Genomic DNA, 15,443 nt, shown 5'->3' with positions numbered 1-15,443 from the left:
ATTAAATTTTTAAAGTCCCATAAGGTTATTTTTTAAATATGCAATATATTCGTTAGTTTTAGGTGGTCATCCAACAAATGTAATACATGAATATTTAAAACATTAAATCTGTTTACATCTGTGCAATCAATTTAAAATGTTGCAAATATCCTTTCTCTCCTTGCTTGATTCCTCATGTGAGAAATTTCTCAAAATTGTAAGGTTAGAGGAAGAGACTACTACCCCCTTTACCTTGCTTCTCTCCACATTCATATTTACTCAAAAGGAGATCGCGACTTTGTTGCTGTAGTTTAATGTTTTGCATTTCTTCATTGAGGATGTCAATTTTTAGAGCCCCCAAAATGTTTATATACATCTTTGAGAATTTTAAGAAACAGAACATGGAGAAAGTTATGCCCACAGATGTCCACAGTAGTATTACTCATAGCAGAAAAGTTAGAATGTACCTAAATAGGGAATTTATGGTGTATTTAATAAGTAGAATATTATGTAGCCTTTCAGAAGTTTATGGGAGGGGCCAGTAGGTGGCATGATAGTTAAGATGCTAGACTCCCACATGACTGACCACAGTTCAAGTCCCAAATCTGGTAGCTTGCTTTCTCACTTTTCTCTTTCTCTCTCTCTCTCCCTCCCTCTCTCTCTCTTTCTCTCTCTCTCTCTCTGTCTCTCTGGTGAGCACATGTGCCCTATAGCCAACTTTGAAAAAAATAAATTATTTTTTAAAGAGTTGTTTATGGGAAATACATAGAATGTTTGCAATATAGTGTGAATGGGGGGAGAAAAGCAGAACCTGTATGCACATGGTAATGCCTTCTGAAATGTTTTTCTTTGCCAGCCGGTGCTTGTATTGGCCAGAAGGAAAGAGAAAGTACTCCCCTAGTGATGTATGGTCATGTCATAGTCTCTTCTTCATTTCCCCGTCCTATCAGGATTTAGGGCACACATGCACTCACAATGCGCAGGTTTTTCAAGCCACCCAGAATGGGATTCAAACTTTGGTTGGCCATGTGGGATCTGGCTCCCTTAGTGACTAGTCTAGCCCAGTTCTGCCTTTTTGGGGGGGGAGGGTTTGCTATAGGGCACGTGCACTCGCCAGAAAGACAGAAAGCGAGAAATCACCACCACCACCACCACCACCACCCACCAGGGGAGATGGCCACGCAGCAGTCCCTTTTGCTCCATTCTCCTCTTGGGATCTTGGACACATACGCACACTTGCCCAGCATGAGTTTAAGCCACCGGGTCCAGGACGCGAACTGCGGTTGACTATGTGGGAGTCCAGCACCTTAACCACCATGCCAACTGCTGGTCCCCAATTCTACATTTTTTATTAAATAAATACGTACTACTTTTGTGTAAAAGAAAGTAATCAACCTCAGAGACATGGAAAAAGTGCCCATTTATTATTTTATTCTGAATAAAACATTGCTGACTTCCATTTTGGCATTGATTCTTATTGTCATCAAATTATTAAATATTGATCAAGTACTATAATAAATAAATAGCCGAGTTATTTTTAAAAAACAGTACTGTAGGAAAGAGACACGTTTTCTTCATAACTTAGTGGTTAAGGGAGTTGGATTCCATGTGGCTGACTAGTTTGGATCTTGGAAGTGGCCCTAGAAGCTCAAATAACATGCTGGGCCCCCATGTTCATACGTGTCAAAAAATTGCAGCAAGATAAGAGAAATTGAGAAGGAATTGCTGGTGACCATATCCCACTGTGGGGGGGTAGCAATTAAAAAGAAAGATTGTACAGAATGAGGTGAGTTGGATGGTGTAATTTTGTTTAAATATGAGAAAATTAATTCACAACTATTTTAAGTTTCATATCTTCATGTAAAATAGTATACTCAAGTATTTTCTTTGCTTATATTTAAATACTTTAATTTTCCTCTGTTAAAAGAATTTTTTTGATAATAAGTAAACAGTACATTGTTCTGACTCTTGAATCCATAGGGGTTTCCTGCAGAATTTGCTATGTACTTAAACTATTGTCGTGGGCTGCGCTTTGAGGAAGCCCCGGATTACATGTATCTGAGGCAGCTATTTCGCATTCTTTTCAGGTTGGTCTATAATGTATTTTAAAGACTATCAATTCTGTGAGAGAAATTGGTAAAATGCATGTAATATACCTATGCTACTAGGTAGTAAACTAAAGCAGTCCTAACCAATATGAGTAACAGTTTCAAGAAACTGGGTTATTTGAGGGTCACTTGAGGGTTTTCTTCATTTTGAAATACTTGAGATGTGGTTTTATTTTGAGATAATGGAAAGTGGAATCTACCTTTGCTAAAATAATTGCAGTTCATATTAAATAAAAGTGACTGTCAGTGCCTTAGGGAAATCTCCAACTTCGGTACATAACCCTATTCAATACTAAATTAAAAAGCAATTAAAATGTCAGATAGTTATGAAATCTGGAGTCTTTAAAAATGTGGAAAAAGTTTCAGACTAGGAATAGGACTTAAGTTGGTCTCAAACAATGGGAGTTAGGGTAGGGCAGGCAGGCAGAATATATATATATATAACTAAAACTCTTAGAAGAGAATAAGAATAAAAGGACTCTTTCTTTTTTTAATGAACTTTTTAAGTTTAATTTTATTTGTTCATTTATTTTAATTTGACTAGAGACAGAGGGAGACAGAGAAAGGGGAAAAGTGAGAAAGCAAGCCACCAGGTCCAGGACTTGAACCATGGTCAGCCATATGGGAGTGTCCAGCGCCTTAACCACCATGCCACCTGCTGGTCCCTCAAAGGACTCTTTTAACCCCAGAAAAATCTTCCCAAGTCACCAGCGTGGACATCTGTATCACAAATTTCCAGTTCTTACTTAACTCTTATTTTTTCTAGAAAGCACCTCCTTTTATGAGTACCCTCCTAAGATAACTCACAACTTGCTGTTTTCGTTTTTCTTGCTGCATGTTCATTTCCACTTACCTGTCCCTTTTCCAGAGAAGTTTAAGAGAAGCTACTGTTTTAAAAGAGAGGAGTTATTTTTTTCTAGTATAACAGACTAGAGCGATGATATCATTTTTATCATGTCTCTGAGAAAGTGCCATGTTAAAAAGTGAAAATATTTCATTGAACCGTTACTTTAAAAATCATACGGAGGGAAATCTTTTAAGAAAGCTACCATACTTAAGGATAATATTCATGTTCTAAAGAAATGCTCTCATTGCCTTGAATAATCAGTGGAGCCTGGACTCTTGTTTATTAAAGAACTAACATACAATTTTATATTTTCTAGGACCCTGAACCACCAGTATGACTACACATTTGATTGGACAATGTTAAAGCAGAAAGCAGCACAGCAGGCAGCCTCTTCCAGTGGGCAGGGTCAGCAGGCCCAAACCCCCACAGGCAAGCAAACTGACAAAACCAAGAGTAACATGAAAGGTTAGTAGCCAAGAACCAAGTGACGTTACAGGGAAAAAAATTGAATACAAAATTGGGTAATTCATTCATTTCTAACAGTGTTAGATCAAGGAGGTGGTTTTAAAATACAAAAAAATTCGGCTCTATTTAAAAAAAAAAAAAGACGTCCTTGGAAAATTTGACTACTAACTTTAAACCCAAATGTCCTTGTTCATATATATATGTATATGTATTTGTATATACATATATGTGTGTATTATTATATCATTTCTCTTGGGATTTTGGGTCATTTTTAACAACTGCATCTTTTTTACTCATTCATTAACCCTTTCCAAAATAAATATTTGGTGTTGGGAATATAGTATAATCAATCAATCCAAAATCCTAGACCTAACACTTGTTGATTTTTAATAATGAATCTGGTTAGCTGTGGTATTTTGACTTTCTTTCAACTAACAGTGTTAAGAAATTTTTTTTGCATGTGAATGTTTTAGCCTTTAAAGTGGAACATTGTGAACATGATCTAGTTTCAGGAGGTGAGTCTTGGCATTGTTCCCCCAAGTGTCTCTCCCTCAGCTGCAGAGATCTCTTTTACTCTGAAATGCTCATATAACTGCAAAACTCAACCATCTTTCAGAGTCACAAAAATACCTCTCTCTTACTATTTAACTGCATATGTTCTTAATTTCAGAGGAATGATTCATTTGTTTTGTCTGTTTAAAAAAATCTTGCAAACATTAGGGGTTTAAAAAGGAATGGAAGTCTGCAGTTGGGTCTTGCAGAAATGAAGAGAACTGGGGCAAATGCCATGGATCTGCTAGTCTGTTTCCTTTGTCTCTCGGGGAGTAGAACTGTTGGGGCACAGCTCCATTACTAGCGCTGTTGCCATACAGTTCAGCTCCCGTTTGTACATGAGTTTCCTTTTCTGCTTTCTGGAGCTCAGCTCCTATTACCTGCCTACTTTCTGGAAGCTGTAGGCAGGTAAAGTTTGGTTTTTGGTTTCTAATTATTGAATTTCTGAATGACTGCTCTAGTCTGAACTTGACCTTCATAGGTCCACACTTTTCGTGTATGTAGACAATTTTTTTATTTAAAAATAGATTGTAACCTGAGTATACTTTTCAAGAAATATACTTAACTGATGTCATCCTCATCCCAGCTGCTCATTTATTAGATTTAAGTTGAGGTGCTTCCCTTACCTGTTTCTTTATTTGGGAAGGTCTGGATGTTGAAGGTTTAATATGATAGGGGTCCTGGGTGTTAAGCTCAAGGTAGCAAACACTTGTGCTTGCCCTGTGCTCTGCTTCTGTATCCCAGTTGGGACGTAATTGCCTCTTTTTAGTGTTTTAATCACTGTATTACTAAATTATACTGCCAGGAAGGTCCTAACGAGTAATTCGCTAGTAGTGCCACTGAACAAAAAACGATCTTACCTTTTAGGTAAGGTATTGTTTCTAAACTGAAAGCTTGGTATACTTGACACCTGTAGTGTAGTCATTTGTTCTCACATAATGAAACTGATTTTTTTTGTGTAAAGCTAGCTGGGATAATAGGATCATCATGAGTTGCAATTTCTAGAACTAAAATTAGATTGAAATCTCATCTGACCTAGAATATTTCATTTCAGGCATTCAGCAGCCTTCAGAAAGAATACCTTATTTATTTTAAGCCAGTTCCTTTGTTAGTTTACTATGTGTGTCCTTCTCAATAAACAAGCAGAATTTTTGTCCTGCTTTATTCAGGTCTTAAAGATGAGAAGTTGGATCCACTGAGTTAGTATGTTTCCTTGGGAAAAAAAAATTGTAATTAAACTTTAAGTTTAATCCTTACTTTGTATTGTAGCTATTTTTCATTTAAAAAAAAAAACTTAAAATCTTAATGGTTTTATAGCGTTGTTAGACTCAGTAATCATTACATGGAATTTTAAAATTGTGAAAAATTACACTTTTCATAAAATGCATCATGTATCATTGACCATGTTCAAAGGTGCACTTCCAGGCAATGCATTTTGATATCAAGTAAAACTTGCTCCTGAAATGTGCTACTTTGCAGAATACAAACAGTAAAATCAGTTTTGCTCTTTGACTTCTTGAAGACATTGTTGGGTCATCAGAAAAGTCATGATGCATTTTTGCATAGAAAAAAATACATCCTGGCTTTTCCAACAAAACCCGATGTATTATTTTGGAAACAGAGCTTTGTGCCCAAAACAAATCTTAGAATAAACCTCTTACCAGCCATAGCTGGTGGGAGGGTTGCATGAAATAAGCATGAAGAACCTATTTCTCTAACATCTGCCTCTACCCTATTATCTGGATCATTCCTTAAAGAATCCAGGAAGTCAGTAATTTGAAAACAACTGCTCTAGGTTATTCCTGATTCCAATTTTTTACATAATAAGGATGTTTAAAAAGCATAGCCTCTCAAGGTCTACTCACTATGGTAGGTTATTTAATTTAAGGAATAACTCTTTCAGCCCAATAATTCACTGAGTTCAAGAAATTCTTTCAGTAATGATAAAAACACATTACATCTTTCTAGTTAAAAATTTCAAAATGTGCTTTTATATGTTGTATTATTTGTCCTTCATGGATTTATATTTTCAGAGGTTTTGCATCTTCAGTGAATTTGTTTCATAATTAATGTGCAGCAAGTAGATCTGTGTTACAAGAACATCTGTTTCTAGAAAAATTCTCATAATAGTGGCATTCACTAATGTATTTTATGTGGTTATTTTTGAAAAAAATGTATAATATTTCTTCCATGGAAAATTACAGTAAGTTATTTTAGCAATTTACTCAGAATATCCAGAGGCTTTAAATTTTGGCTTATTTAGCTAATGAGGATTTACTACATAATAGGCAGAGTTTTGTCCTGATTACGTTTCTTTACATCTTTTCAAGTACTCCCATTCAAAACCATAAAAAAGGCTAAGAACTTAGCAAGGCTTTTTGCCTAAATGTTTATTACGATCTGTATTAGTTTTTCAGTGCTCAAGTACCACAAAATTATAAATTGTGAATTTATTATTTAATTGTGGGCACAGGTGGGGAGAATTCAGGAGACAGTGAGGCCACAGGTTGGATACTTACATGATTCTACTCTTCTCTACTCTCAGGATTTTAACCCTTTTGTTCACTACCCCAGCAAGGGGTACTAAGCATAGCTTTATCGTAATATAGATGAATGTCAAGTTGTTGACATTCAAAGGAGATTAAAAGTTTTTGTTTTTTTTTTTTTTACATTAAAATGCTTACTATTATATCCATGGTCTTCCTTGGAATACCTTCCAATATTTACTGGGCTTCAGCTACCATATATGTCTAGCTTAACTTTTTCTGACTTCACCAATTGCTGCTAGGAATGGGGCTGGTCACTCAGCAACGTAACCCAAATCACAGGGGAAGACCTTGATATTTCTGGAGAGACTGATCTGCTCTGAATACACTCAGTCCAAAGAAGTACCAGGGAACTGCATCTGCTTGCTGAAATCTTGAATTTTTGTCAGCTCTTTTCACTGTGGACAGTAAAGCTGGAGAGAAAAGAAACTGAGTAACCCACCAGGAAGTGAACACGAGTACAGGAGTTGGTTTGTGCTGATCTGAAGCCCACATCTCTAAATCTTGCTGGACCTACCAAACTTCTCACCTTGTCAGATTGTATGGATGATACAACTGTCAGAAGATCTCCAGGAGTATAATGAAGCTGTAACTCTGCATTGTATAATGCAGACCACCTACCACTTGGGGAAGGAGTCAGTTGTGACAGGTATTTTAAAACATGGCAACCCCATAAATTTACAGCAGTGTGTATTCTGTAATAGGGAAGGCAAAAGAAGTTCAGATCATCTTTTTAAATTCAGTTTAGGGAAGATATGTATCTGCTCTACAAAAATTGATATCCAAATCATTTTGTAGTGATAGATTTTTTTCTTTTTTTAGGATTTGCCATAGGGCAAATGTATTTACCAGAGAGAGAGACACAAAGGGGGAAGTGAGAAGTCACACCTCAAGGGGATGGCCATGCTGCAGTCCCTTCTCCACTCTCCTGTGACTTTGAGCACACATGCACACACACTTGGTGTGATTTTTCAATCTTCCAGGTCTGGGACTCAAACCATAGTTGGCCATGTGGAGTCCTGCATCTTAACCGCCATGCCACCTGCTGACCCCATGATAAAGTATTTTATCTTTTCCAGTTCAATGCTGTTGTATCTAGAGGGAAGGAGAGGTTATCATCCTTTTGGGGGACCAGGAGGTTCTTTTTACTTTATACTACCAATCTGATTCAGAATTCTCCAAGTTTAATTCTGTACAACCAGAAGAACCACACAAGCATGTTCATATACATGACGTTGCGTAGTGGACAGTATATTCAGAATGACATTTTTTTTTTTTTAAGGTTTTTGCCATTAGTGCATGTGTTCACTGGAGAGACAGAAAATGAGAGCTCACCCCCCAGGGAGATGGCCACATTGCAGTCCCTTTTCCTCCATTCTCCTCTTTGGAGTTTGGACACATGCCCGATCTGAGTTTCAAGCCACCAGGTCTAGGACTTGAACTGGATGGTTGGCCATGTGGAAGTCCATTGCCTTTAACTACCACACCACCAGCTGGTTCTTCAATATAACTTTTTAAGAAGTTATATCTTATACTATGAAAGGATTCTTAATTTCAGAAGCCCATCACAAACTTACAACAAGCCTTACTATTACATCAATATCCCACTGAACTAGTTTCTTGGTTCTATTAAAATAAGGGACAGTTGAAATTACTTCACAGATAACAAATGCATAGTTTTTAGATTTCAGCTTGAGGGATAGAATCTCCTTGTTAACTGTATAAAAAAACCTTTTTTTCCTTTAGCAGATTGGAAAAGAAATCTGTGAATGTGTCTCTTAACTCCTGAATCGGATTAGTCCTTCAGCCCTATTTTTAACGTTTTTCTCTCTCCCCCTTTTTTTCAGGCACAAAGGAATTCATCCCTCCTTTTAACTGATGTTAACACCAAAGATGGATTTCTTGAACTTTTAGAAGCCAAGAAATACTACCCTGTCTGCAAGATAAAGACCAAGGACTAATGTACACTGGGAGAAAGAATACTTAACTACTTGAAGATTGAATGTCAAATGCCTGCTTGAATATTCCTGTTGAGATTTTTTCCTAAACAAACTTTAGTGACATCTTAGAACAGTTCATTGGAGAAACGTTGATCCTTGGGTGGAGTGTCCTACCAGTGGCCCATTTGAAGAGTAAAATGTGGATTTGACTGCTCTTTTCTACAGGAATATTGTTAGGCTAGCCATTAATGAGTCTATAAACACTTGTAATCACAAACTGGGCCAGCAGTTCCCCAAATACCATATTAAAGGATGAACAGATAAAATTCGTACCTAGAGTTGCCCTATTAAAGAGTTTTTTAATGTTTGACTGCCAATGTAACTTATGTTTCCTTTATAATTTCTTACTGACTAGTTTTTTTTCATTTGATATACTCAGCATAACAATCAAATTATTTACTATGTGGTTATATAACAAGCTATGATAAAACCCAATAATGTTAGTACTTGTGAGAACGTGTTTCTTTTTATCATGTTTACAAGTAATTGCAGGACTTCAAATCATGATGGAGTATGGGACATTTCTGTTATCCATATTTTCTTTACCTGCATAGCTTCTTATTCAGTGTTCTGAAATTGGAACTACTAGTCACAGAATATAATCAGATATTTTAATTTAATTGGGGCTTAGTTTGATGGTCTCTCTTTCTGTGTACCTTGCTAATCCTATTTAATATGTACCAGATGATATTTTCCGTGTAGTGAAGTACATTCTCGAATATTTGTTATCTTTCATTTTTGACATTTTCTTCCTGTAGGCTTACTCAGGCAACAAAATTCTATTTTGTACCAATTCTGTTCTGTCTCTTTGGAAAGAAGTAACATAGTTATATCCTTGTCCTCAAGCTTAGCACAGTATGAAGGTCTTCCAAAAGTTCATGGAAAATAGGTGTTATGAAGAAATTATGAAGAATTATGAAGAAATTGTAGTTTAATCACATTTTTCCACCAATTTTTTGAAGACTCCATACTTATTAAACGAATGAAGACCTTTTTTTGCCAAATTAAAATGGTTCTGGTTGGGCCATCCTGGAGCCTCGTGGTTAAGGCTGCTGGATCCCACATGACCAACCACGTAATTCAAATACAAGACCTAGCAGTTTGAGAAATATGGCAAGTACATGTGCATGTGTGCCAAAAACCCCTTAAGAGAGAGAAGGAAAAGGGATTGCAGCTTGACCATATCCCATAGGGGATTTTCTCATTTTTTCTCCAGTTAGTGCATGCACCCTCTGGCAAATGTTTCTTTTAAAGTGTCCTCAGTTAATACATGAGGGATTATCTGCCAAGAAATTATGTTTGGTGTCGTTTTCAAAAAAGGCATGCATTCATTAAAAAATATATAATGAGAATATTTCTTTTATCACATGAAGCCTGTAAGGAGATGGTCCATAAATATTTGAGAAGTAAAGAGCAGTCTGTGATTGACAGCATGGTTTGTACTAAAGAAGTGCCAGTAATCACAGTGGGCTAAAAGTGAGCTATAATTCAGTTACAGTTTGGATGGAGGTGGGTAAAGGAGCATTTATGCCTCAGAGCAGCTATAGGTGAGAGGAAAAGGTGCTTATGAGATTGTTAGGTTATTGCTAAGAGGTAGGCATGTTCCTATCTTTGCTGCTAGCCACAAATAGTCTACAGCTGTTGTGATCTGAAGGCTTGTATTCAAACCTGACTTTGTGTTGAAGCTGTAGGTCTGTCTACTTTGGGGGGGGACAAAGGGATTATGTGTGACTGGGTGAAGTAAAGTTTTAAAAGTCTTATCTAGAATTTATGTACAGAAATCATACACTTCTCAGGTCTGTTAGGTGGAATAATTCAGATAACTGCTGTGAATAAGTTTATTATTAACGTGTAACCTTTCCTGCTTTGTATCACAAATAATATGCAGAAGAATTTGTGTTAATAGGGTTAAAGTTGTGCTCTTGTTATGAAAGCGGAGACGTTTTTCCCCCATTCTATCTTGACAATTGTGTGCTGAGTGTTGAGTGTCACTGTATACTAGTCCTTTCTATTGTCATTGAAAACAAAATTTTGTTTTCAGTTTGTCAGGTTTTAAAAATTGAACTAGTGATTGTCAGGATAAAAATAACAGGCACTGTAAAGTAATGATTAGTCCAGTTCCACCCAGTTTACCTATATTGGGTGAAGTTTTTAAAAGAAAAATTTTAACTTGGAATTTTAACATTCTTTTTTGTTTGTTTTGGTTTTTGACAGGTTTCTAAGCATGAATTGAGGAACAGAAGAAGCAGAGCAGATGATCGGAGCAGCATTTGTTTCTCCCCAAATCTAGAAATTTTAGTTCATATGTACACTAGCCAGTGGTTGTGGACAACCATTTACTTGGTGTAAAGAACTTACTTTCAGTATAAACTGGCTCTGGACAGTATTGGTGATGCTGTATCCCGAGTTATAGCCGCTGTAATTGTGAATATTAACTGAGATAGTGAAATATGGTGTCCGGTTTTCTATTGCATTTTTTCAAGTGGAAAAGTTTAATGGTTGACACACAAATTGGTGGAGAAATTGTGCATATGCCAATTTTTTGTTAAAACCTTTTATTTTGAACTATACTGCTTTGAGATCTCATTTCAGAAGAACGGCATGAACAGTCTTCAGCCACAGTTGTGATGGTCGTAAATGCTCACAATTGTGCATTCTTAGGGTTTTTCCATCCCTGGGGTTTGCAAGTTGTTCACTTAAAACATTCTTAAAAAGGTTGGCTTCTTGTCTGCAAGCCAGCTGATATGGTAGCAACCAAAGATTCCAGTGTTTGAGCATATGAAAGACTGCCTGCTTACCTGTGCTAGAAATAACAGCATCTAAAGTGAAGACTTAAGAAAAACTTAGTGACTACTAGATTATCCTTAGGACTCTGCATTAACTCTATAATGTTCTTGGTATTAAAAGCAAAAGCATATTTGTCACAGAAATTTAGTTAACATCTTACGACTGAACATGCAGTATATTGCTTAGTTAAATGTAATCAATGTAAACACCTATATGATCTGGGGATTTTGTTTTTATTTTCAAATGGGAGTTTTTTGTTTACATGTTTATTAAAAACTAAAAACTGTTTCTGTAAAAATAAAAAAGAACAGAACTCAATGAGATTCAAAAGAAAACAACCAATTTCAAGAGATAAGAAAATCATTCCATGACACGAAGAAGGAAAGCTATAAAGAGATAGGTCTCTTAAAAATCAAACAAAACTTCTGGAGATGAAGAATGTAATACAGGACATTGAAATCTGTCTCAAAACTATTAATAGCACTGGATTATTATCTGCTGATGATAATGTGTATAGTATCCTCAACTGGACTGGTGTAAAGTATATTCATATTGAGAGAAATCACTTTACAAGCCAAGTGATTATAGTGATTACATATATTGAAGAAATTTTTTAAAATACTATTAATGGTATATTATGCCAAAAGAACATTTTTTCAAGTGGAAAAGTTTAATGGTTGACACACAAATTGGTGGAGAAATTGTGCATATGCCAATTTTTTGTTAAAACCTTTTATTTTGAACTATACTGCTTTGAGATCTCATTTCAGAAGAACGGCATGAACAGTCTTCAGCCACAGTTGTGATGGTCGTAAATGCTCACAATTGTGCATTCTTAGGGTTTTTCCATCCCTGGGGTTTGCAAGTTGTTCACTTAAAACATTCTTAAAAAGGTTGGCTTCTTGTCTGCAAGCCAGCTGATATGGTAGCAACCAAAGATTCCAGTGTTTGAGCATATGAAAGACTGCCTGCTTACCTGTGCTAGAAATAACAGCATCTAAAGTGAAGACTTAAGAAAAACTTAGTGACTACTAGATTATCCTTAGGACTCTGCATTAACTCTATAATGTTCTTGGTATTAAAAGCAAAAGCATATTTGTCACAGAAATTTAGTTAACATCTTACAACTGAACATGTATGTATGTTGCTTAGATAAATGTAATCACTGTAAACATCTATATGATCTGGGATTTTGTTTTTATTTTGAAATGGGAGCTTTTTGTTTACAAGTTCATTAAAAACTAAAAACTGTTTCTGTAAGGAAATGAGATTTTTTTTAAACAAAAAAATGCCTTGCTGACTCACTATGAAATAAAAATCTCAATTTTTTTGATAGACTACTTCAAGCCATTTGTTACATGATATTTCTTTGCAAATCAACTTAGATTTAGTGTGATTACTTTTCTTTTTTTTTTAATTTTAAAATAATTTTTTTTTTGTCTGAAGTGGAAAGGCATTCTTTCATTTTTCTTTTTTAATGACTTGCAGGCACAATACCTAGTGATGCTACTGCCAGAACTTGGTATTGTCACCTGCTACTGATGACTAACAGCTGGACTGATTTTGAATAAGTGTAGAAAGCATTAAAGGGTTTGACTACAAAACAGTTTTCCTTAAAATTCTTGTGAGATGGCTATAAGCAGTTGAGCTTACCATCGGAGAGCATCAGACTATGAGAGGCTCCAGGAATTGGTGGCCCTTCCCAGCCCCCACCTGCTTCTATAGGTTCTCAGTGTGTGCGCGCTTCCTCTCAAATCTTGTGCGCTCCTTTTTTTCTGACCCAAGAGAAAGGAAAACATACTGACAGTAATTCTTTAAATAGTGTAATTTATTCATTTTTAGCATGTCAGAATAAATTAAAGAGAACATTATCTGAAAATGCTGCCGAGATCCTATTGTGTAAATGTGGGTGTTTTGTAAAACAGCCTTGAAACTGTTTGACACATGTTTGGTCAGATTGTGTCAGGTTTAATTTGTTTTCATTTTCTTTTCTTTTTTATTTTTTCCTTGAAAACCACTTAGCAATAATCAATTCCATTGTTACCACATCCTGCCATTAAGATATTTATTAGCACCATAATCCTGAACAAATCTTACCAAGTCTGAACTTTTAGGGTAGGCAGCTTCTTTGTTTCTTTTTTATCCTCCCTTGTCAGTTTTAAGGTATTTGTTTCTTGACTAATAAACCCTTTGATACTTTTAGCCTGAAATCAGTCTCATAAAGCTATTTTTGAGTATAGTTTGTGTAAAATAAAAACGTTTAGCTTTGGTAATAACTTTTCCAAGCTGAACTCCCTCTAGCAAGATATTTTTCAGTGCTTTTATTTACTATGCACTTAGACTATGCACTTTTTCTGAAATATTTTTGTAACACTTTTTTGTATTTTTGCCATTTGAAAAGGTTGTGGTGTTAGTTGGTCTGTAATTAAGTTGCAGATTTAAAACTGCTGTTAGCTTTGTAAATCAAAATATAGGTGTTTTTGTCCTGGTATATTGTCATTCCGTCTGCAGCTGGAGCTGGAATCCCTTTGATCTTCTAGCTACCATTCATTTTCCTCACAGTTCACAAAAGAAGAATGAAATCCAGTGAATGCTGTTACTAATCCTGTCGGGAGATGAATCTCATTTCACCAAAATTAAATTATGTTTTTCCACTAAAATGATGATACAAGTTGAAGACGCGTCACTCTGAAATTGGAAGACCTCACCACTTAAGGCTCCACAGTGGCTTACTCAGCTGAACTCTAGGTTACTACTCTTTACTTTGTTCACCCGTTGGGGGGTGCAGTTTTTTTAAATGTTGGGAGATGGCCATTCTAACTACTGTTGAATGTCTCTGTTTTGGGAAGGTATAACAAGAAAATAAAAAGAATATATGAAGGGAGAGACTGGTTATCTCCTCCCATATGGTTGTGCTTATACTCTATGGCCTATAAATGGATATTTGGAGGTTTGCTTTTACTATGATTTTCCATCAACAAGTATTTTTATCGAGAGATTTTTCCAATCTACTACTTGCAGTTGTTAAATATTTCAAGCAGAGCAGACTAATAATTATAAGCTTAATTTCGTTATAATAAAAATATCAAAAAGGTTTTAGAACCCAGGCCAAAGAGCTAGTTTTCCCTAAAGTTGGCTGAAATATCAGTAGGGTCTTGTAACTCAATTAGAATGAGCCATGGGAATTCTAAGGACTGCCTAGACATTTTTAGCTCAACAGAAAATTCATCGGCACTCAGTGCAGCTGAACACTATTATATGGCCTTTTCCCAACTAGTTTGACAGGTAGCATTATTTTAAGGTTTCTCTTTTCCAGTTTTTAAGCAGTGATAACCATATGACCAAGATGTAAGGAGAGCTGTGTGAAATGCAGTTTAAAAAAAAAAAAAAGCATGAACAGATAAGAGATTTATGAATCCCAGGTGTGCTCTCCTCATTAAAGTGAGACAGAATATACTGTCATTGCCGAGGCATTACTCAACAAAAATTTTCACTCCTACTTAACCTTTGAAATGGCCAAAGATGACCATGCATTCTATCTTAATTGTCAAGTAGTCTATTATTGAAGTAAAATTGTTTTCTGAAATGTCTTGTTAGACCAGTTTTGAGGACATACTGAAAGAGAGTAATGAAAATGTTCAGCAGTGGTAGAGCTATTGGAGTAACTACTGTCCTAGACAGCTAAATAATAAAAAGAACTATGGCTCTTGGAAGAATGATCTGATATCAAGACTGGGGCAGAAAAGTGATGCTGGGAAAGAAATCTCAAAACAATGGTGAATGTATGTCAAAAGACAAAGGAGCCAGTTGAGTTCATGCTAGCCAAGTCTGAATTTTGTTATAAAAATAAATGACAGCAACATTATAACCCCCTTGAATAAGAATACTTGAATCTTATGAAAATAGAAGGGAAAGCTCTTCCTTGAAGTAGAATGTCAACTAAGAAAGGTAAAAGGAATGATGAGTAGGAATGTTATCGTTTGACGTCATCTCTTAATCCTCACAACTGAGAGACACTTTGTGTTACTCCCATTAGGTAAGAACTGTTTGAGAAAAGTGTCTCATACTACCCAAGGTGAGGTATCCTCAGCCCTGTGCAGCCGGTTCCTAGATTTGGTTCCCTTTTAGCTTTCATACTGTTTAGAGATGGTGCTTTGCT

The 15,443-nt window shown here is 35.9% G+C and overlaps 1 protein-coding gene across 9 annotated transcripts in view; it reads left to right on the top strand.

Moving 5' to 3' along the window:
* The window catches only part of CSNK1A1 (casein kinase 1 alpha 1), a 51,219-nt gene extending 39,781 nt beyond the window's left edge, over positions 1 to 11,438 (top strand). The window contains exons 9-12 of one of the 9 annotated variants that reach the window (XR_003549758.1): positions 1,960 to 2,066; positions 3,251 to 3,399; positions 6,887 to 7,146; positions 8,345 to 8,814. Coding sequence is in view for 8 of the 9 variants with exons in the window: in XM_027772806.1 (XP_027628607.1) it covers positions 1,960 to 2,066; positions 3,251 to 3,399; positions 6,740 to 6,792 (309 nt within the window). In the remaining variant the exon portion in view is untranslated. The other 8 variants (XM_006150876.3, XM_006150873.3, XM_027772807.1 and 5 more) reach the window with 8 other exon arrangements.
* The last annotated feature ends 4,005 nt before the right edge of the window (positions 11,439 to 15,443 follow it).

The sequence above is a fragment of the Tupaia chinensis genome, unplaced genomic scaffold (genome assembly GCF_000334495.1).
Source record: "Tupaia chinensis unplaced genomic scaffold, TupChi_1.0 Scaffold000303_1, whole genome shotgun sequence".
NCBI classification, from domain to species: domain Eukaryota; kingdom Metazoa; phylum Chordata; class Mammalia; order Scandentia; family Tupaiidae; genus Tupaia; species Tupaia belangeri.
Note: the sequence above shows the minus strand (reverse complement) of the source record. Positions and strands in the feature narration are given on the sequence as shown.